Source organism: Sceloporus occidentalis, unplaced genomic scaffold, assembly GCF_023333645.1.
Source record: "Sceloporus occidentalis isolate IW3139 unplaced genomic scaffold, rSceOcc1.0.p SCAF_4, whole genome shotgun sequence".
In the NCBI taxonomy this organism is placed as follows: Eukaryota; Metazoa; Chordata; class Lepidosauria; order Squamata; family Phrynosomatidae; genus Sceloporus; species Sceloporus occidentalis.
In genome coordinates this window covers 8,009,478-8,033,087 of record NW_028316984.1, presented here as the reverse complement: position 1 = coordinate 8,033,087, position 23,610 = coordinate 8,009,478, and the positions used below count along the sequence as shown (strand labels likewise).

Genomic DNA, 23,610 nt, shown 5'->3' with positions numbered 1-23,610 from the left:
TTGGCTTAGGAGGCCCCTTCCTTTGAAAGTCTTTAGTAGGATACACACCGGAGCTAGGAAGGGAAAATAAAACCCACACAGGACAACAACCCTCTCTCAGATTATTTCCATTTCTTCCAATATGCCTCAAAAAACAAACACGAAACGTGTAAAATTGATTCCTTTAAAAAACGGATTCGTTGTATTTGGTGGCCATTGCACTCCTGAGAAAAACAAACGCTTTCTAAAGATTTTGTAAGACCAGGATAGTTAAGATAAGAAAGATCCAGCTTTATTGAAAATATGTACATAACTTGGTATTGTAATAAATAAACATAACCGTTTCCACAAAAAAAATGAGCAGGACATCCGAGAAAGATATATTAACTGGCAAGGGTCTTTTGTGGTTGTTGTTGTTGTTGTCGTCACAAACAATGGCAAGACAGACACCCCCCCCCCCCCGCCCCCATGGATACAGAATAAATATTAATAGCATTGTGGATCCAGAATGCCGAGGTCCAACAAAATGAAGGGGAGCAAATCTATAAATGGTAAATAAATAATTAATAGGGGGAAAAAAAACAGGATTGCTTCTAAAGAAGAACATTTTTGTAAACTGATTACACCTCAGTAATCTTATTATTACAATCACTTCTTTAGCTTGCAAGGTCCTTGCAGCGTATAGGTTAAAAAGAACTGCTCTCTGAGCGCACAAGGAAGCCTTAAAAGTGGATACTTACAATAAAAGTAAAACTGCGTCCGAAAGAAACATCGGTAAGTATAGCACGCCGTAATAATCAATGGTCTGAGTATGATCTAACTATAAAACTTTTGGGTAGCGTATTACATATTACACATGGCAGGACTACATGAAAACAATGCAAAATGGGTTCTTCTTCTTCTCCTCCTCCTCCTCCGCTCTGCAAAGCTATTATTACGCAGAAGTATGTATTTGTAAGTTCTTCCCGCAACAAACGTTTGCCAAGTGGCAACACTGGGATGCAAACCTACTTAAAGTAATTATGCCTAAACCCTGCAAGTCAATTCCAGTGAAAAGCTAGTTCTGAAGTAATATTGCTTCAATGGAAGGAGGAGAGGGCAGGGGAAGGAAAACAATTTGGGTAAAAAAAGCTGGTCTAGCCAAATGCTTCAGCAGTTTCTGAAACGTCCTTCCTCACGTCTTGGTGTCAATATTTCCAACATGAAAGAAAGGTTAGATGATAAAACATGACACATGGCTTGCTCAGTGGAGGCTGATCACTGAAGGACACATTTCTCTTCTTTCTTAGCCATCTTTCCTTTGCTTTGTTCGAGAGTCCTTTCCAAATGCTCATCTTCTTCTTCAGCTCTATAAAAGGAAAAATAACAACATTTTCTTAATAAAGTTCTTCTTCACATTTCAAAGGAAAAGCTGTTGCACCGACCTCTCCCCCCCAAAGAAAAACCCAGGCCCTAATGCCACATGCCACAGGGACTAAGACATATGCCATCTGACTGGGTTGGCGGCATCACCACCAGAACACTGGATTGCACCGGATCTCTACAAATTTAACAGCTTCGGTGACCTTCCTTCAAAGTTTTCTCCCTGAAGGAGATGAGATGAAACAAGGCCACAGGAAAGAAAAAAGCATGCTTTATTAGTGTTGGCCAAGATATTAAACTCACTGTTTTTCTTGGGCATCCAAATCTCTGACCAAAGCGTCACGTTTATTAACAAGAATAACAAGTTCATCCAGCAAAAGCTGCTCTCGCCTCTTCTGGGCTTCGGTCTTTTGCCAGTCTGGAAAGAAAAGAAAAGAAATCCAGAACTAGGTGCCTTGAAAGCTTAAACCTGCGCAATACTTAAAGAAATCAGAGCCAGATCTTTGGTCTTGACAATGAACAGCCTCTTCCTTTCTCAGGGCCAATAAGGGTTGAAGGATTATTTCATATTCCCAAGGATTGGTATAACCTTCAACTAGCAAGAGGCATTTGACTTCTAGCGCTCCTGTGTGTGTGCCTTCAAGTTTCCTGTCGATTTATAGGGACCCCATGAATTTCATAGGATATTCGTAGGTAGTTACTACTTGATCAGTCAGAGCCAATACTTCTCAGTGAAACACAAAAACAACATTTTAGAGTTGTATCACGTATCACTCACTTCCAAAACGTCCCATAATTATCAGCGTCTGCAGAATTAAATATATTTTCTATTGTGTTCCGAAATCAGGCATAAATCACGCTTTCTGTGAACGTACTCAGTTCTTATTTTGGACTGCACCGTAGTGGGGCGTGTAGGGATTTTGTTTCCGAAAGAGGAAAAATTAAGAAGCAAGAGTACGAAAGCAAAACATACAAAACACTTTTCCTCATCTCACTATAACCTCCTCGCCAATCTAAAGAAAAAAAAAAAAAGCCTATTCTTTGCCTTTAAAAAATTCTTGCTAGGTCTTAGCAGTTGGAAATGTCTCACACTGGGCACCAGATGCTTCGGAATAACTTTAAAAGTCAGCACAGAGAATTAGCATTTTTTCTTTGAGGATAAAGTACATCTGTTGGACAGTATTACCCAGCTTCTTCTGTAACACTGAATATTTGGTAGTTTGTAGGATAGCTTTGTCGTCTCTGTAATAGTTTTGTTTGCCGAAGTTTTTTTTTTTAAATGTGATGGTGGCATGAATCCATGCCCACTTTTTTCCTCCATTACTGAGGTTTTTAATTTCTCGTTCTTAGATGTTACAGAAGAGGCTACCTCGCGTTTATTAAACCTTTTTTTATTTTCTTCTGCCGATTCCACTGCCCGCCGGTTTAATAAGGAAAACCCACATCAGGGTTTCCTTTTAAAAGGGTAGATTTAACACAGGAGCCCTTCAAACTCCCAAACCACTGCTGCAAGGCCCTGTGTCCGTCAATCAAGCGCCAGTCTGTCCCGCCTCCCTCATTAGGAAGGTAAACAATGAAAAGAAGGAGAAGTAGATGATGAGGGAGATAGCAGAACAAATGAGAAGCGGGAGGGAAACAGGATACCAGCTTTAAAAGAAACCTCCATCGCTTCTGACTCATGTGAAGTCCACTTTCCAAAAAAACCAGCGGAAAGGCAGGGAGTGCAAAGCTTTTGGATTTCTCTCTCCTCTCTCCATTGCCCAGGGCAATCATGTTAAAACTCACATGGCTGGTGCTTATTCAGATAAACCTAACAATGCAGACCACTGGTTACCATGTGAATCTTCACAAACCGCACAAGAATGTGCTGGTTCAAATCCCCCTGACCCCCCTCCAAAGCAAAATTTATTCAAGGCAGCAAACTGTTCAGGAGCTTTATGAAAGCGAGTGGGGCTAGAGTGAAGTTGGCCTTGTATTTACAAATTAAAAATCAGATGCAGACTCATCCAATAAACTTTTAGAAACAGCGGTAAAAAGTCAGGAATGTGTAATCCGTTCTTTAAACGGCCTTCACATTCTGAATAGTTAGTATACTGAGAATACACACACATACACACACACACACATCACAGAGAGAAGCAGAAAATAACAAATATATGTTATGTTCTAGGCACTGAACTAACAAGAAAGGATCCCAACAAAGTTCTCAATGTGCTTAAAAAGACATTACCGATGACCTTGTAATTCCTCATTAGTTAGTACTAAAAGTCTGGAATTTTAGTATTATTACTCCCCCCCCTTTAAAAAATGAAATTTTCCTTAGCATAATTTGCGGAATTTGTACATTTCAATGCATACATTTAGAGAAGCAAAACAAGATCAGGACAACAGTCATTTCTTGGTCCAGTATAACCAATGTCCCAAAAATACGAGATGTTGCTTGACTTAAATATCATGAATTTCAGTAGGAGTCATTATCTATGGAAGCTTATTTAGGATTGCTTAAATATGAACTCTTTTTACATGACAAATAATCACAGGATCACTATGTATCCTGTATCTACTCAGAAGTCTTACAAAAACCAACGGGACTTACACCCAGGTAGCCAGGTAAGCACACGTGGCAATACACTTGCGAGATCATATTCTTGCTAGAGAGGAAGTCACACCAAACTGAGTGGGTTTCTAGCTTAACAGGTATGACAAAATTAAGGACTCTTAATTAAAATGGTTGATGACCAGACCTGACCTTTTCTTGGACACAACTTACAGCAATTTAAATTGTGTACTTTGCACACACATTCTATTTTCAATCTTGCTAAGTGGATTGGAAATCTGGAAACCAGGATTCGATTCCCAGCTCTGCCATGAAACTTACTAGGTGTCCTTAGACAAGCCACATGTTCTCAGACTCAGAGGAAGGCAAAGGCAAAACACATGTTGCCAAGAAAACCCCATAAGAGGTTCGCCTTAAGATTGCCATATGTAGGAAACAACTTGAAGGCACACAACAACAACCTAGAGCTTGCAGTTTTCACTGATACCAGCCTCATTTGTAATTTTTGATGGGATACACTTTGTAAAGAATGCTGATAAGTATGCTGACTTCCATTTTCAAAGTCCAAACACCGAAAACAGCAATCCATCACTGTAGGTAGTAAAAGTAGTCTGTCAAACAACTTTACTTACACATCAATTCAGGGCTATGATTGATAGCATATGCAGAAAAAAAAATAGCACTGAACAGTCAATTCTTATTCTCACCTAATTTCTGAATAATTGGTAGTAACTGACTGCATTTGCCGCAAAAACCAAATATTGATGATAAAGGAGGCTGCAAGTCTCAGTGATTTAAATGGAATATTTTTGGGGGAAAATTGCGTAAAATCCCAGTCTCAGTATTTCTTGGTGACAGTTCAGTCCTAAATGCATTTATACAGACAGTAGTCTCCCTGATTCAGTTTGGGTTATTATCTTTCTAAGGACAGAAAATAAAGTTCTGAAGTTTAGAAATAGAGCAATAAAGAAAATAATTTCTACACCATCTTACTACAGCAACAGGATTCTCATTATTGGCCAAGATTTGAAGAATCATGAAACTAGTTCTCTGTGTCCAAGGGGTTGGTGGTAGTTAGACTAGTTTAACTTCAAACAGCAGCCTTGCCTGTTCTCATGCCACAAAGGAAACAGCTTTAGAAAGTAAGGGTGGTTTGTGATATGCTGTTAAAAGGCTGGAAGGGAGGATATGACAATTCCAGTGGGGATTTTCACAGTGCAATCCTACCAACATTTACTCGTAAGTCTCACTGAGTTCAACGGGGCTTACTCCTAGGTAAGTGGATGTGTAGGATTGTTCAAGTTGCTTATTTAAATTTAAGGGGCTTTTTGGTTCTTGACAGTCAGTACTCCTCCTCCTTATATGCTGTCAATCTTATATGGTGTACAAAAGTAAAAACATGTCGAAATCATATTAATTGTGGATATAACAAAGTACAGTGGACCCTTGTTATACGCTGGGGTTTGGTTCCAAGATCCCTGTGGATAACAAAATCCGTGGATGCTCAAGTCCCATTAAATATAATGACATAGCAAAATGGTGTCCCTTACAAAAAATGAAAAATCAAGGTTTGATATTTGAAATTTATACTTTTTTTTGAATATTTTCAAACTGTGAATGCTTGAATCCGTGTATAAAAAATCCGTGTATAAGAAGGGTCGAGTGTAACTGTTATTCTGTTCCTTTTCAGCTTCAGATAATGACCCAGCTAGGTGCATCAAAGAATTGCTTATGTAAAGTACTGGTTTGGGGATTGCTATTCTAAGCAAGTCCCTTTGAAATCAACAGGATTACTCCAAAGAGCTTGTGTCTAGAGTGGGAGGATATTAGTTTAAATTTAAGTACTTGTGAATACAGGTTGTACAATCTCTGGAAATGACCAATTTTCGTGACTTGAAATTCTATTAACAACTTTCAGAAAAAAGTATATGGTGGATGAATTAATTTCTTAAAATAATTAATTCTGCTAAGAAAAGACACTGACATTGGAAAAAGACATATATTAACAGGAAATACCATAATGAAAATACCCAAAATTCTGTAGTTTTAAAAAAAGATCCCTTCAGTCTTGTCACTATAAAATAAGCTTTGCAGTTTTGATGAAAATTAATGCTAGTTTTGTAAAGAGCACATTGGGGGATTGCAGTCGAAGCCTTATCTCTAGTTCCAGTCAACTAGCAATCCTGAAAGAGTTTGCATCATCATCAGAGGAGGCCATTTGATAGGATTCTACTGCTGAACCTAATCAATCTATGGAATACTGTGGCAGCGCCGTGTAACAAAGCTAAAATAGATTTACAAATGGGGTTTTAGGGGATAAGCTCCTCCACAGGATTACATATTGATTTTAAATATAAAAAGCTTATCATATAAACCATAGCTACAAAAATAGTGAACCTATGCATAAATCCTTTTAAGAAGAGCACCCACTTCAAACTCGAAGCCAAGAATGAATCAAGATGTACAAAATTCTAAAGATGATCCATTTCTTGGGCAGAGAAATGAACATGCATCGCTCCTAAGGTGTGCAAAACATGAACTTTATCTTTTCTAAGGAGGCATTACATCTGAACATGAGGGGCAATGCATGCAAGAAAGTAGCTGGTTTCAAAAGACCCTCAATACTCAGCTGGTGGCTGCTGTATAGTTGCACTGTGTTTACATGAGACAACTTGATTTCTGCACTAGTTGTGAACTTCCTTTATGTTTCACAAATGCACATTAACAATCAGCTAGCTAATTTTTGAGACCTTGACCCATAGTCATATAATGAAACCATTTCTTCCTAAAGGAAGGATTGCTATAAACAAAGGTCTTTTCCTTTTCTTCTATTTATTTGGTGAAAAATTTCAAACAATCCTAAATGAAATGTGAAAAGGAAAAAAATGTTTCCAGAAATACTACAAGCAAGATTGTAAAAATAAATGTCTGTAATTTCTGTGCTTCATCAATACAGTTGATGTCTTCCTATGGGTTTGCTGAATGCACAAACCAGCTTCAGGGTATGTGTGTGTGTATATAAGAATAGGAACACAAATCCACTGAGAACATCTGCATTTGGATATGCATCTGATTTATACCTGCCGTTCTTAAAAGCAAGGCTATCTGTGAAACTACATGAAGTTTCCATGGATATCTGTACCATGGGGTGAAAATTCCATGGAAATATACTCGTAGGTATATAAATAAAGTCTTTCCTACTATCTGTGTGACAGTGGTTATGTGTTACAGTACTGAAAGAGAGGTAAAAGCAATAATTTAAGCTTTTCTAAGCCTTGGGTCAGTTGAGCACACCAACTGTTCTACCAGTGCAATGTCACAAAGCACAATTTACTGTTGGCACACAACATTACATTTATGTTGCAGATGGACAACCCAATGTAACTTCTGGGCTAATATTCTGTTAAATTAGATAATAAAGAGAAACCTAAGTGAGTCTTAGTTGTAGAAGACTGGAATAATCTAGTGAAATAATTTCAAACTGAAATTTGTCACCTTGAGGTTCCTGTCCAACAGGACATTTTTTCTCCTCTCCATCCCAAATCTGCCAGTACCACAGCCAGTGGATAAAAGGGAGAATCCTCTTTTCCCTTTTCCATGGATAGATACTGTTCCATCAGTGGGAGGAGCTAATTAGATTCCACCCCAAATAAAATGTAAATTCTAAGGCATAGTAGATGTATACTACCCAACTTACAGTCTGAAGAGCTGATATTATTGTTACCAATCATTGCAATGAAGATTATAATCAGGTCTGATTTTAACATAATGCAAAATGACAATGGCCTCAGATTTAGTTAAAAGGGTAAAGGTAGTCCCTTGACATGAATGTTTAGTTGTAACCAACTGTAGGGGGCAAATGCTCATTTCCATTTCTAAGCCGAAGAGCCAGCATTGTCTGAGGACTGCTGTGGTGGTCATGTGGCCAGCATGACTACACCGAATGTTGTTACCTTCCCATTGAGAAGTAGTACCTATCTATCTACTTGCATTTGCATGCTTTCGAACTGGTAGGTTGGCAGAAGCTGGGACTAGTGACAGGAGCTCACCCCATCATACAGCACCCGGGTCTTGAACTGCCAGCATTCTGATCTTCTGATCATCAGAACTGGTGTCTTAACCACTAAGCCACTGCATCCCTAGCCAGATTTGGTTACATATTTGGATATTATGAAAGGACAGTAGATCGTTAGCTATTTAAGTGATTATTCTTTTTCTACTGCTCAGGATGGGAAGAAGTGTGTGTCTTTTCTGCTTTTTACACTTAGGACCTAGTGCCTTGCTTTGGGCATTATGCACCTTGACTGGGATGAATAGGTGGTGCCTAAAACAGATTATAAAAATGTTTTGTTTTGCTGTGTGTCCTCATTATTCCTAAAGATGTGATAACCACTTTATAAATCTAACTCAAAGATATAGCCATGTTAGGGGCTGTACAGACAGCCTAAAAGGAGCGACGCTGTGCCTCCCCTGGATGCGCAGGGTGGGATGCGGCAACCAGATGCCATGTCTCCAACCTGCCAGGAAAAGTAGCCCTAAAAAGGAGCTTCTTTTGCTGACACTACAGGAGCGGCATAAGGGTTGCATTGCGCCGTCATGACGTTTCCCATGTGTGGCACGTTTATGCGCCATGCACAAGTGACATCATCATGGCGCAACCTGTGTAAACAGCAGCCCTACTTTTGGCACAAAGTGTCGGTCTGTACCAGGCCTTAGTCTGGAGAATCAGTATGTAGAGAGATCCTGTTATCACCTTTGAGACTAACTGAAAAAAAGAAATTGGCAGAATGAGCTTTCGTAGAGTTCACTCTACTTCCTCAGATGCATTTGGTGGAGTGGAAGCCAGGTACAGACATGCATGTGAGGATGTCAATTCAAATTACAAATCTTTGTGTATGGAAATGAAGTTGGACCATTTCCATACAGAAAGATTTGTAATTTGAATTGACATCCTCACATACCAATGACATATATATGTCTGTACCTGGCTTCCACTCCACCAAGTGTATTTGAGGAAGTAGACTGAAGTCTATGAAAGCTCATGCTGCCAATTTAAATTTAACTCAGTTATACTTCCCACATTCACTGAAGAAGAAGAAAGATCTTTGAAAGGACAGTTTCCAGAAGTCTCGGCTCAAAATGTTTAGTTCTTTTAAATATTTTATGATTCTAAGTGTCAAACTCACCTTTTGAAAGCAATGGATATGTTTTAATTTAGGTTTTACTCAGGCCCCCAGTAGTTCTTGAGTTTTGTCAAGAAACTACAAAGAAGTGGATTAGAAAGCTACCTGACACCTTGTGCTTCTCCCTCAAACTATGCTTTCAGTGATGTCTCTAAACTAATTAGAATTGATTTATTATGGATCAGGTACCTTATCAGGTGAAGAAAGAAATTACCATGGACAGTCAAAGGGTTAAGAGGTCAATACAGAATAGCAAAATCAATTTGCATTGATTAGACAAAAGGTCCATTTTACAGAGCCCAGAGGATTAACTTTTAAGCAAACATCTTTGAACTGTTAAAGCCAGAATTTGTGGCTGAAAGGTATAAGTAAAACAGCTTTATTAAAAAAAACCTGGCATATTTAAATAACAAAATAAGCTAAAGCAGTCATTTAACCTATCTGGATGTTCCCTTTTATTATAAATCATACTCTATGTTGGATTACTGTACAGTTATTTGAAAGCATTATGAAGAGGAGGCAATTGTTTAATTTATCCCCTATGTCAATCTGTGCAAGAGTTTTCATTCAGGTGAGGTGATTTGCTTCTTGGAAAACTACAGAGAATAAAGAATATATGTCCAAAGGATTGTAGTAACCTTGCTGTTCTGCCTGATGAAATATTTACTTGACATATGTTTATAATTAAAGTGGATAAGGTTCAACTAATAAATGTTTTAAGTTGTTAAAAATAATGAATCTTATGTGTCAGTTTTTCCATTTTGTACTGAGGAAAAAACAGTACTGTTGGGTCAAAGCTAATGTCATTTTATCTTGAGAAAATGAACAAAAATTGCCAGGACATGAACCCACACCATGCTTTTCCAGTCTGTTTCAAGCTAATTTTAAGAGGGACTCTGCCCTCTTGTTCACACAGGTCTATAGGTTAAATTCACAAATCTGGTTTAGAAATGCACAGTCTGTTTTTTGCTATACCTACAAAATCAGATAATTTTTTTCAAGGGTAGAATTCTTAAACTTTTACATCATTTTCTTACCTTCGATGGCAAGCATTGCTCTTAGCTCTCTGTTCAGCAGTTCGTACCTTCTTTCTAGGTCATGTTCTTTTTCCCTAGGCAAGTTGCAAAAGTTCATCAATATGTTAATTACTAAATCATTAAACACTTAAAAGAACCTTTAATTTACATTGATTTTTGGGACACATAACTGACTTTTCACTTTAGGTTTAAGCTACTCTAAACAAATGATACCCAAGAAAAACTTTTTTCTTCAGGCAAACACTGCTCATTTTAATAAGCAATACTGATGTTAAAGGACTACTGGATCCCTTATTCTATCACTGGAGTCTACAAAGTGATGTAATGAGGACCAGACCCCTTGGTTCCCCCAATAAACATCCTGTCCGTCCTAGATTTTTTTTTTGTAAACTGTACTCCTACTTTTACCTTTGCAGCTTCCAGCCACTTATCTTTCTTTTCTTGATAATGCTTTCCTTCAGCATCATGTGTGTCCACTGGCATTATTAGAAAAGGCAAGACAAGGCTGCTGTTTGCTTTCAGGAGCCTGTTAGAGCTCAAATTACCTTAAAAACTAAAAAGAAAACAGACCTACTGCTGGTCACTAAGTTGGCTGCAGTACTGGGTCTTGGAAGGGCATTGGTGAATCTTTGAGGCTGAGAAAGTGGGCAAAGAACAGGTTGAAAGATGAAGTTGTTGGTTGGCTCTCTTAATTTTGTCTCAAAGATGCATGCTTGCTTTTAGGATGGGGAACAGTGTAGATTGATGTGTTTCTGAAGGGGAGGGTGGGACATGCTATTTGCATAGGATATTTATTAGAGTGTCACCAGTTATCCTTTTAGGACATTGATGTTTTGACAATATGAAAGCCATGCTTTGACATTTGGAGCTCAGTTCCAAATTCTGCCTTGTATTTTCTTTAGTGGCCATTAATCCCATGCCCCATGCATGGTAGTCATTTTGCTGTGGTGCACACAGCAACTTCTAATATTTCTAAGTGTGCTTATTAGCCCCACAAGATTAGAACCCGAGTATCAGAACCAGAGCACTGAAAAATTACTTTTTTGGACAGTATCTCCTAGAATAATCCAGCTAGCATGGCCACTGTCAGAGCTATAGCTGCAAAAACAGCTATTCCAAGCTCTCATTAGAATCTGTAGGGTGTTATAGGGTTCATTTATTAAAATAAAAACAGAAACAAAACACCACCATAGGCCCCTTTCACTCATCACAGAGCCAGCAAAGCCCCAGTTCTGCAAGTCAGATTTTGTTGTAGACAGTAAAGTTTAATCCTTCTGTATCATACACCTTGCATGATTAAATGTGATCACTATAACGTGTTAGTACAGTATCATCTATTCCAGTTGCCCCTCCTAACTTGTGGATCTGGGATCCGCGCCCTTGAATACCTGCGGAGAGGTGACCTTCGCTATTTCCAATGGCGTGCGTGGGGGGCGCCCCATTCAAGCCTATGAGGCTTGAATATGCGCGAGCCTCCATTTTCATGGGGGGGAGGGGTCCGGAATGGATCCCTGCAAAAATGGAAGACGGACTGTACTTCAATACAATAGAATATGCATATGTTCATGTTTACTCAGAGCACATGCATGTATGCGTTTGTGTGTGCGCACACACACACATTGATAAACCCCCATACTAAATATTTGGGGCTTAAATTTGTTTAGCAACAGGACAGTCTGGGCTTCACTTTGAAATGGGGCTCATATCTGAAGCCTATCTTCAATGCCTGGTTTCCATCACAAAATGTTTGCCACACGATGCAGCACCCTGACTGTTCAGTAGCTGGAAACAGAATCCAGATGTTTGAACATTAGGTGCAAGAATTCTTGGGATTTTATTTATTCTTAAAAAGCAATGCTCTTTTTAGGAGTAAATAATCCTCACAAGGGAAACAATTCCTAGGGAAAATCTGAGAAAGTGCCCTAGTGCATTTGATTGCCTTAAAGAGAAGTGCCAAAAGGAACAAGTCACATAATGCAATTCCATGGTCATTCTCATTGGTCAGGGGTTGTTTCACTAATGACACTCCTTCTTTCAACAGAATTGGGGCCAAAGGTGTAAACCTCTCCCTACAGACCCTGATGAACCCTCAAAACCTGCCCTGAGGTGCTGGGAAATACTGCTATGTCAGACACAAATGCAAAGTTGGATTTAGGCAATTAATTCCTGTACATCTTATGCAAGATAAGTGCCTGGTAGAACCTCAAAACAACAAAGTTGTACGTCCAAAGTTGTATGTCATATGTATTCTCCAATCCCAAGTAAGGTTGGAGAAGCTATGTTCCATATTTAGTCACTACCCAGCTATTGGACCAGTGTTTCTGCTTAACAGGATCAACTGACAGTTTGTGTTCATAGGAAATCCGCTCCCCTTGAGATGATTGAGGGACACTAAGAGGGAGCGACGATTGAATGACTATGGAGGAGGCATGCCTGGCTTCCACATATGCATGCTTCCTCCACGTTTCAGGGATGTTTTATGGACGTTTTACCAGTGATTCAGCCAGGTATGGAAATCTTAATTTTCTCATAAAACAAAATATTTCTTTCTGGGCAAATTTTATTCAACTGTATACTTTCTAATATACATTTTTAATATTTATGAGCTAAACTGCACTAGTAAATTTCCAACATTTGAAGGTTAACTATTTTCCAATCCACATATTAGGCTAGAAGATGAGGATCAAATTCACATTGGAATTTACAAAGAGACCTGACTGATATGCATGAATGAATGTATGGCTCCAATCACTAGGGTTGGCGTCACTCAGTGTGGTAACTCATGGCATCACCCCCTCACTGACCTCCTCCATAACATATCATACAGAATACTTAGTAATTTTTTTGTACTAATGTTATTCACAAATCATAATTCCCACATAGCAATGAATATAATTGGCAATAATTGTGACATAAACAACTAACAAAATGAAAATTGTACCTTTAAATTACAAAAACATACGCACATTTACATGTACATTGTTTCATGTGATTGAAGTGAAAATTTGTTAAGATGTGATTTTTTCCCTAATGAAATTTTTATTGAGTTTTTATAATAAAACCCATAAAGTCTGTAGAACAATGACAGCAACAACAATTTACTACAAAGTGTAATGTCTTTAAAGGGAATTTTAACAGATTTTTTAAATTAAAATTTTAAATTAAAAAATTAAAATTAAAATTTTGTTTAAATCTTGACCTCTCCTTTCTCTTCCCATTGAGCCTTGTCCCAATCATATCATCTCTTCAGTGTTTTAAAAGGCCACAGGTGAACACCACAGCCTGTTTCTGCCAAGAGGCAGATGTTTGGGGAGAAGTAGTGTCACCCTCCTTAGGAACCTGGTGTGGCCTAGCCCCCACACTATCCAAGGAGGCCCCGGATCAAGTATGAATCTCTCACGTAGAAAACATATACAGCCCTCTTGATTAAGGTTGATTATGCAAGTATTAGCACCATCCATTTCTATGGTCTCATTTTAGAACTGGTGTATTATATTTACAGAATTACATGTTTTATTAGCTCTGTTTGAACTGCCTGAAAACTGAGCTACTTCAAGAAATCCCCAATACTTGGCTCTCTGGGGGAAGCACTCCAAAGTCTTACAGAAAGAAAGCAGAAAGGTGAAAGGATTTGTACATTATAACTGGCAATACTTACAAGAGGGAGAGCTGATTCATTCTTCTTATTAAGGCATTTTTCTTATTGACTAGCATGAACCATTCCTGCATCATAGCTTCCTCTTCTTCAGTGTTTCTTCCTGTTAAAAAAAAACAGGGACATCTGTATGTATTTACACAAGACAGTGTAATCAAATGATAAATCTGAATGGTCTCTTGTGTAGGCTTTCTGGATAATGACATCATAAAATATGGATATACCTTTTTAGATGTTAATCACAAATATTTAAATGCCACATTTGGGATCCCAAGACTGCCAAGTGGAGAAAATGGCTGCTTCAATTACCCCATATTGCTGCTCTGTATTCGCTCTAAGAAAGCTACTCTGAACAGACGAGCAGCGTTTCTCAAACTTTTGTCCTCCAGGTGTTTTAGGCTTCAGTTCCCAGATGTAAGCATGTATTTCTGCTTGGCAGGGGGTTGATTAGGCCAACAATCAGGAATTCTGGGAGCTGAAGTCCAAACATATGGAGGACCAAAGTTTGAGAAACACCAGACAAGGGAGTGCACAAGGATTCCAAGAGAGGAGTGTACTCACAATATTCCCATGAATGGCCCATAGGATCTACAATTTTTTTTCAAAGTATCAATAATGAAAAAATGTGTATCTCCAGTTTTTTCTCTTTATTCAGTTTTATGTTTATGTACTGCATTTTAACAAACAATGTCCTTGGGCTGGTTTACAATGAAATTCTCCCTTGAGTCACAGTTAAAGGCCAAGGAAAGGGAATGTAATATACTGTCTATATCATCTTGGGGCCGAACCGTACTGTTCACTGTAACTGCAGTCTTGGTCACAGAAACACAGCATCTTAAAGCTCAAACAGGCTGAAAGGGTCATCTAATCAATCAGCCAAGCAGGAATACATATTTACATCACTCCTGAAAGATGGCCACCCAACCTTTGTTTAAAGACTTCTAAAGTCTGCCACTTTCCAAGGTAGTCTGTTCCACTGTTGACCAACATTTACAGGTAAACAGGTTCTTCCTAATGTTTAGGTGGAATCTCTTGTCTTGTAATTTGAATCTATTGGTTTGTCTTCTACTCTCTGGAGCAACAAAAAACAAGTGTCACCTTCCCTGTTCCTTGTACTCTTTTATTATCTGGGGCCTATATCCAATTGCTAGTCCCAACTGGAGTGGACCCACTGTATCAATGGGATTTATTTGTAAAATCCTTGGATTCAATCGGACTGCCCTAATCTGAGCTAGGCTGGAATTTAGATCAAAATGTTCTTCCCTGTCTACCCTCCATATCAGGTACCTGACACAAAACAGATTCTGCATGCTGGTTATTTTAAAAAGAAAATCCTTTAAAAAAAGTAATGACAAATAAGCTTCACATTGCAAGAAGTTTGCTTATCACAGTGGCATATTACAGAAACATGCTTGTAGTGAGCTAGGATCAGAAGGATGAGAATGGATAGGAGAATTATTTTTTCTTTGTTGCTAACCTCCTTGCATATAACTGTTTGGGAGGAGACAGGTCACAATTGCACACTTTGATTTTCTTTGTTTGCTTCTCCACTATGGGAGCCCACCAACTGAAAACCATTAAAATCTGTACTACCACTACCATTGTACCAAACAGTACCAATGGTCTTTTATAAGCATAAATAAGCCTCTCTGCTGACGCTCCTATGATCCATACTCAGAAGTAAGTCATACTGAACTCCGTGGAGTTGGAGTTTGTCCAACGAAGTGTGTGTAGGACTGGAGCCAAAGATCCTTTTCAGTTTCAAATAAATTGCTTGTCAATGATGTTGAGATGAAGAGCCTTATCGCATTACAAAAGTAAGACAAGATGCAGTGAGACAGAAGCAACTTTCTGCTTACCTTCCCGCATGATGTCATAGACCTTCTGTTTTCCCTCCAGAGGGAGGAATGGTCATAAAATCATGCCTTTTGTCAAACGGATTTTTCCACTGCAACAAAAAAACATGCTTTTATGACTGTCTTTCTTGGAAATAGAACAGAACTGCTTCAAGGACATGTGGAGAGGTAAACAGAAAGCCGCTTCTCTATTGCTGTGTCTTGGCTTACTTTTGTAATGAGATAAGGCTCAAAGTGTAAGACAGCCATTTAAGTTACCTTTAAGTCAACATTCTAGTTAATTTAAACTTCAGGCCCGTTCTGTCACAAGCCACTTGTCTCAGGTGGTAGACTGGAAACGTGGTGGAACAAAGTATACCAATCCCAACACCCACTGAAGCCCCTGTCAATTGTTAGCGTGCCTCAGGTGGCAAAATGGCTTAGACAAGCACAGTGATGCAACTAGGACTGGGTTGAGGTGCAGGACCTTGCATGCAGGACCCACCAAATGACCAGTGACAAAGCACCAGTTTGTAGGAACAGTGGTGAAATGGCCCACTGTCAGTGAATGGTCTGGGCATGCCAGGGCCTACTAGTGCCCTCTTAATTCCTATTAGGTTCAGTAAAAGTTACTCTAAGTGTGCACAAGACTGCAGACTGTTCAATTCTAAATGGGGTCACAGAGGGACAGAGTGATGGCTTTCCCATGGTACTTCAAGCTATGCTGGCTTTCACATCACAAATAAGATTTGTGTTTGGGGGAACCATTTTGCTAGACTTTTCAGGCTTGTGAACCACTGTATTTTGTATTTCACCCTCTGAAAGCAATGAAGGGAAACTATGTATGTCAGCTCCAGTCTCGTAACTGATTGGCTTGGCCTGGATAAATTGCACTGGAACAGAATTGCTATGGATGCAGTGGATTCAAAGCCAGCTCAATGGACCACCAGAGCATCCCATTTTGGGGGCTTTTAGCTATCACAGATCACGAAAAGCTGTGGAATGCTCTTTCATGTGGTAATGCCACTACATTTGATAGTCTTGATGAAGAATCTGTGCTTAGGACAAGAGGCTACTGGAAGAACAGAATGTGGAGAAACAGAATGGTTCTCAGTTGGCAAGAGGGTCACAGGGAAGGCTGTGTTTAATCATGCTATCTGTTCAACTTATATGTAGAAAATATCATACACAGAACAGGTTTAGATATAGAAGGAGGAAGAGTGAAGATTGGAAGAAGGAACATCAACAACTTAAGATATGCAGATGACACCATACTCCTTGATATAGGATGGAGGACACCTGGCTTAATGAAACTACACGCGAAAGGGATCTAGGAGTCCTAGTAGACCACAAGTTGAACACGAGTCGATAGTGTGATGCAGCAGCTAAAAAGGCCAATGCTATTTTAGGTTGTACCAATAGAAGTATAGTATGTAGATCAAGGGAAATAATAGTGCCCCTCTATTCTGCTCTGGTCAGGCCTCAGCTGGAATACTGTGTCCAGTTCTGTTTGTAGTTCTGTGCAATATAATTAAAAAAAGATGTTGACAAATTGGAGCATGTCCAAAGGAGGACGACCAAAATGGTGAAGGGCCAGAAAATCATGCCTTCTGCTGTTCCAGAGACTAGAACACGGAACAATGAGTGGGCTATATATACTGTGTGACCCTTGGTTGAGTTGAAGTGATTTACATGTTAATTTGTGTGTTTGTCTGTTGCTAAATGGCAAATCCTCAGGGTGTCTATTTAACTAGTGATCCACTGTCTGCTGGGAAACCCCCCTGACCCTAGGTGGTTTTCATTTGCAATTGGTGGGTCTTGATTTTGGCCACTGAAATCCACAAATACCTAGACAACTTCAACAGGAAAGAAGAAGCCCTTAAAGTAAACAAAGTTTGGCTACCAATCCTAAAAAACACCAAAATCAAGACCCAGTAAGTGCAAATGAAAACCGCCCAGTGTATATACCCCACTCACACAGTGTATACACCCCACTCACTTCCACGCCAGCATTCTCTGAAGATGCCAGCCACAGATGATGGCGAAGAGTCAGGAATAAACTCTTCCAGAACATGGCCACATAGCCTGAAAACCCACAAAAAACTAACAAAGTAAAGGTCTAAACAGTGAAAGAGTAATCAATTGCTTCCTTAACAAATATATGAGGTTTATATGTAATAAGAGGTAGAAACTAAAGGGGTATGCCAAATGATTTATGGAAAAAGTATGTTTTGAGGAAGAATTAGCACAGGGGAGTGGTATTGTCATGTAGGTATTCTGAGAGGTACATGAAAGGAAGGACCACATTCCTGCAATTTGCACAGGGAAAAATGTCATGAGTTTGCAAAGGTCAATATATGAAACAAACAGAGAGAAGATAACTAAACCAAAGATAAAGCCAATATATGGAGTTTGAAATGATGATGAAGAATCCAGAATCAGACAGGTGGATGCGGGATTAGAGGAAGGCAGGAAGTTCAGAGGTAGAGAAGGAGAGCTTGGTGTCACTTGTATATAAGTTGAAATGAAAGCCACAGAATTTAGTGAGATCACTCAAGGATAGTATGATGAGACTGAAGATATGAGGGCCAAGATTAGACCAGCAGTTCCTGTACAGAGAGAGAAAACAGAGGTTATGGAAACACTAAAATTATTATTTGACAGTTGGGAAGAGAACTATTTGAGGGCAAAATCATAGACAGAGAGCATAAAGTGAATCAAGAAGGAGAAAGTGATCATCTATTAAAGGCAGAGGAAAGGTCATGAAAACTGAGCCTTTAGATTTTGCAATGAGATTATTTTATTGGCTTTTGAAATGGCTATTTCAGTGGGCTGGTGGGGGGAGAAATCCAGACTGATGGCGAATCAAAAGGTGAACTGAAAACACCGGAGTAGCAGGGATAAGCAGCATGCTCCAGGATTTTTGAAGGCAAAGGGTAGAAAAGAGTGGGGCTGAAGGCAGCAGAGAGAAAATGGTACAAGAGATGATAATTGAGAACTGGAGAAAGAGCGGCACATTTGAAAAGGTTAGGGAAGGAGGCATCAGTGTGAAGACATACATTTTGTGGTGGATACTGGCACAGTAGATTGCAACCAGAAGCTGGGATAGGAAGAGATGGGACCAAAGAGTCATGTGGAACGATTAGATAAGAACAAAGTAGTCAACTTGACAAGTGTGAGAAACAGAAAAGTGGTTGAGCGAGATAATAGGGACAACTGGAAGAGGAGAGAAGGAAGGGAGATTAGAGTGGATGGTTTTAAACATATTAATATAAATATTTAGAGGAATATAAGGAGGAAAATGAGGAGGAAAATTAGTTGTAGTTTAATGTGTGGGTCTTTACAATCTGCTTCCTGATCTAGAATTTAGGATAGATAGTTCTTTCTCAATTGTATGTATTCCTATATAAACCTGCCAGCTAGATGCTGCACCACATTTGTGTGTACATGCACTGCTCTGCACATATATTGGCTGTGGGGAAGGAAGGGAAAGCAATTCAGGCAACCAAGAAGGTTGCCTCAGGTAGAAATTAAATTTTGGTCTAGAAGGCTGTGTCTCTTTATTTGATATGTGAGTCTCTTTTCCTCTTAACAGAATGCGAAACCCATTTTAACAAGTTATTATGTTTGCGTCATGGACAAACAAGTTATGAAGAGACTATAGAAGTTCTGGAATTAATATTCTGTCACCTGTGCCTCCTTCCAAAACTTGATGATGATTCAACTGATGGCTAAATGACCTGCAACAGGGCAAACATGAACTACTTCAAACACCTTCCTTACTTTGTGGGAAGCTAAACAAATCTGCTTGCAGAAGGGCACTTCTAGATCAGGTCTTTGGTAAAAATGTAAGCAATATAAACATTTATTGAGGTACTCATTTTAATTGTGTGTGTGTGCATGTGTGTGTGCATGTTTTTTTAAACAAAAACCATGCCTTGTTTCAAAACATTAACTGATCATTTGACAAGATCTGTGAAAGAATCCTACATATGCTTGCAGTGTATCTTACCCTGGGAGGGGGGGGGGGGAGCTTTGAGTTTCAAGGCAAATTTGCCATTCTTTGCAACCAGCCATGCATTTTCTTCTGCATGAAAGACAAACTTCCAGCAAAGGAAGTAATGTTTTGAGGAGCTGGGAAGAGGCTGAAGAGATATAATGTCAATAGGATTATGGAAGAAACTCAGACACAATAATGGAAAAGGTATAAAGCCTCCAGAGTGGTCAAAGTCTACAGTGAACAGTCAAAGCCAATCAATCTTCCCAGGAGAGGATCAGAGCAGGAACCAAGGCAGAGAAAAAATGGTCAGTATATATATGACACTATGGAGCAGATGAGGCAGCAGTAAACATCAAGACTATTTGGCTTGCCGCAGAGGTCCAGTTGCCAGAATCTGGGCCTAAAATAAATGTTGGCAGGCTGATGAGATGTTTGCATGACAAAAACCCACCAAAGGGCCATGCTTGCATGCAGTTATTGTTAAAAACCCAAAAACCCTTCACTGTGCCTGGAACCCTGCCCCTCCCATCCCACCCATAAGAAAGGGTGGCTTTGGGTATAGCACTAAGGAAGGAAAAGGTACAAGGGGGGATGTGGCTCTAATGATTTTCCCCTGACTTCTGTAGTGGGACCAATGGGAGACTGGTATGGGCCAGCAAAATGTGTTACAGAGTCTCTTGCACAACGTCACACTATAATTCTCACTAGCTCTTGTACAAAAGTTCACAGAATAGCACTACCACCAGAACATCTTATGTTAATGCATCTCTCAATCCAAAGCTAGCTACTGAGAACTGCTCTTATGAATACTGCATATAATTAAAACCTATTATTCTAATGAATAGCTTTGGCAAGTCACAGAAATGAGATTAATATATGTGTCCTGGCTTTTTGATAGGGAAATACTCAGACAACAAATATAATGATATTTTGTGATTTTCAGTGCTGATAAAGTGAGTTATACCACATAGGTAAACCTTGCCTTTAACTGTCAAAGGGCATGACAGACACATAACTATAGATAAATGCTAAATATTGAAGTGTGTGAAATACATAATTCATTTTAAATGACATCAATCTTTTTCACAGTATTTTAAGCTTTTTTTAAAGTTTAGCTTTCTGTTCTTTTTGGACCACGTGATGCCCTGATGCTAGTCATGTGGTTTAGGTAGTGATAGGCACAAATCCCTGGTTAGCAACAAAGGAAGAAAGAGTAAAAAGAAAAAGCGTGGCATTTGGAAATAGGCCAATTGTAGCCTGATGAAGGCCTTTTTTGATCGCCAAAATGACATGGCCACAGACTTTAATTTTTCTACCAACAACATAAAACACTACAGTTCTGCACAATTCAATGGATTTTATAACTCAAATTGAAAGTTGTTTATGAAATTACCATATGTATAATATATATACAATCTGGCATTTGTCTCCCTTCAGCAAAGAAAAAGTGGTCTGTAGTTCACTAACACAACTTAAAGCTGTACTTGTAATTTCTTTTATTTTTTAAAGATAAAAAACAAGTTTCTTAGCCAACAGCTTGCTTTGCCACAAGTTTGGAAAGCTAGACAGAGATCAATCAGGAGTTATGTGCCTTTTCACTCAACATCTAATATAAAAAGCTTGTTAAGATCATTCTGTACAAATGGGTATAAATAAATGGCTATTCAGAAGATATTCATGTTGTTTCCTGAAGAATCACGACTACACATATTATTTAAATGAAGAGTGAGCCATGTCTGTAAATGATTTAGCATTTGGATACAAGCTCACTGTCATGGAATAAAATATGTGGGGGTTTCTTCCCTTTTTTTGCAACATAACATACACATTAAGCTATTGTTTTGTTCTTTTTAGAGAGGAGGAAAGACCTCTTTTAAAACTAGTAAGTTGGACCATTACAAATTAATCCTGACTTTAATAACTGGTTAAAGACCCCTTCAGCTCTATAAGCAGAAAAAAAAATATTAAAAGCCTGTGATCACAGCGAGCTCTCTCATTTCTCCTCTAACCATTTGTTATTTAATCCAATACTAGTAATCCAATTTGTCCATCAGACTTTTAAAGGGCAGAATGCAACTTCCCCAGCTTAGACACTTTTCAAAGTACAATATATTTTTCAAATGAATGCTGGATGTTTCATTTTTTTCCCAACTGTTCCTCGCTCTAATGTATGAAGGGGGGAAAGAACAAGATGAACATTGTTCGTACTGATTAAGTAAGAGCTCATTAAAGAGCTGTCAGTGCCATACTCTGAATATGCATGAAGCATATAATCAGATCTAGTACCCTCACTAGAAGAGAATACGGTAAGTACAAAGGATTGATTTAATTACTTAGAGTGGGCTGTAGTGGTAGAGCAGTCTTGTTAGTACAAAAAGAAAAGCAAGTTGTATTCTGGCATGGTTAGGGGAAAAAGGCAGTTTTAGCTTCTGCCACAATACCTAATCTCAGGAAAAAGCACTTTGCACTATACAATGTAGCTTAAAATGAAGATTGCCAGTGTTCTGAAAAAAGGCCGGAATTCATCTCATCTCGCTTAACTTCATCTGGTTTACTATCTTGCAGAAGGCACTTTTTCACTTTAATTGTAATTACAGTTAGGCCATTTCATCATCTGGTCACACTAACCATTTTGGAAGAGCTCCTAAAAGAAGACGGTTTTGTACTCTTAACAATTACACTTGAAGTGTCTGAATTTTTTCCCTCATAACACTTACGCACTTTCAAAATAAATAGAAAGCTGGCTTATTGGTTTTAAATTTAATAGCCAGGTATCCTGGGTAAAATATGAAACTTTATTATTGTGACTATAAAAATTCTTTGTGTGAACAACAATATTCACATAATGATGTTACTGGTTATGTGAAGCAATATAAGCAATATCATGTTATGCTTTGTTACTGATCATGTTATATATTATTCTGAGCTCATTTGTTTTTTATCCATTTGTTTTTGCCATAATCAATGTTTTCCATCATAAATTTTGGCATGCAACATTTTCCCTGACTATTAACCTGCAACCTATTCTGGTCTTTTTATCACTTGACAGCCATCATAATCCAACCTCATGATTATAAAACATCACATTCCTGTTTTAGAAATAGAAACAATTGCATACTTCGGTAAACTCTCATCTTCACTCAAATTATTCTATCGCAAGAAAGGGTGAAAAAAGATTCTACAGTTTTGTTCAGCAAAACAAAACATGCTTTCAGAATGTGTTTATTTTGTTACCATAATTATGATTCATTATTCATAATGACTATAGGAAGCTATTGTTCACTTGAAATCTAATGAGCAGTTGTATGGATCAGCAGAAGTTATAAATGGCCTGTTACAGACAGGCCAAAATAAAGCTGCTTCGAGTCACTTTGGAGATATGGTATTTCAATGATGCATGCGTCCTAAGAGTCCAAAAGCCGCACCAAAGCTGCACTCCAGTCCTTAGAACTGGCGCATGGCTTTGGTGTGGCTTTTGGCCTCTTAGGATGCATGCATAATTGAAATACCATACCTCCAAAGTGACTCAAAGCAGCTTTATTTTGGCCTGTCTGTAATAGGCCTATATATGTGTCTGTTTTCACCAACTGTGGTGAAAACAGACACATATATATATAACTTCTGCTGATCCATACAAACACAAGTTTTATAAAATGCACCTATTCAAACCTTAACTCACTACAGTCATTCATGTGTGAATTATTTATAAATGATTTTAAAAATCACTGGCCTCTAAAGTAATTAATCTGAATGAGAATGTAAACACATAAGGAAACCATGATCAGCAAATATGTGAAAATATTAAACAAACACTAACCAACCATTGGTTGCAACAAGTGGACCCACTGAAGCAATGGAAACTTGGTATATCAACAATTAAGTAAGATTGTCTTGTTTTAAAAGTTGGAAATGACATTGAATTTAGGCCAGAGGCCATGCATTTTAAATGAGTTATACTCTCTATCAAAGAAGTAAAATAAAAATACAATTAAAGACAGAATA

General features: G+C 38.5%; 1 protein-coding gene across 8 annotated transcripts in view; it reads right to left on the bottom strand.

Annotated features, from left to right (window-relative positions):
• Nucleotides 1-270: 270 nt before the first annotated feature.
• LOC149313473 (EH domain-binding protein 1-like) overlaps nucleotides 271-23,610 on the bottom strand; it is a 318,359-nt gene continuing 295,019 nt past the window's right edge. For all 8 annotated transcript variants that reach the window (XM_089519151.1, XM_089519153.1, XM_089519155.1 and 5 more), the window contains 4 exons: nucleotides 13,777-13,876; nucleotides 10,119-10,192; nucleotides 1,645-1,759; nucleotides 271-1,327 (listed from right to left, as the gene is read on the bottom strand). In XM_089519151.1, coding sequence (XP_089375277.1) covers nucleotides 1,237-1,327; nucleotides 1,645-1,759; nucleotides 10,119-10,192; nucleotides 13,777-13,876 — 380 coding nt within the window. In that variant the 3' untranslated portion in view covers nucleotides 271-1,236. The remainder of the gene's footprint in view (nucleotides 1,328-1,644; nucleotides 1,760-10,118; nucleotides 10,193-13,776; nucleotides 13,877-23,610) is intronic.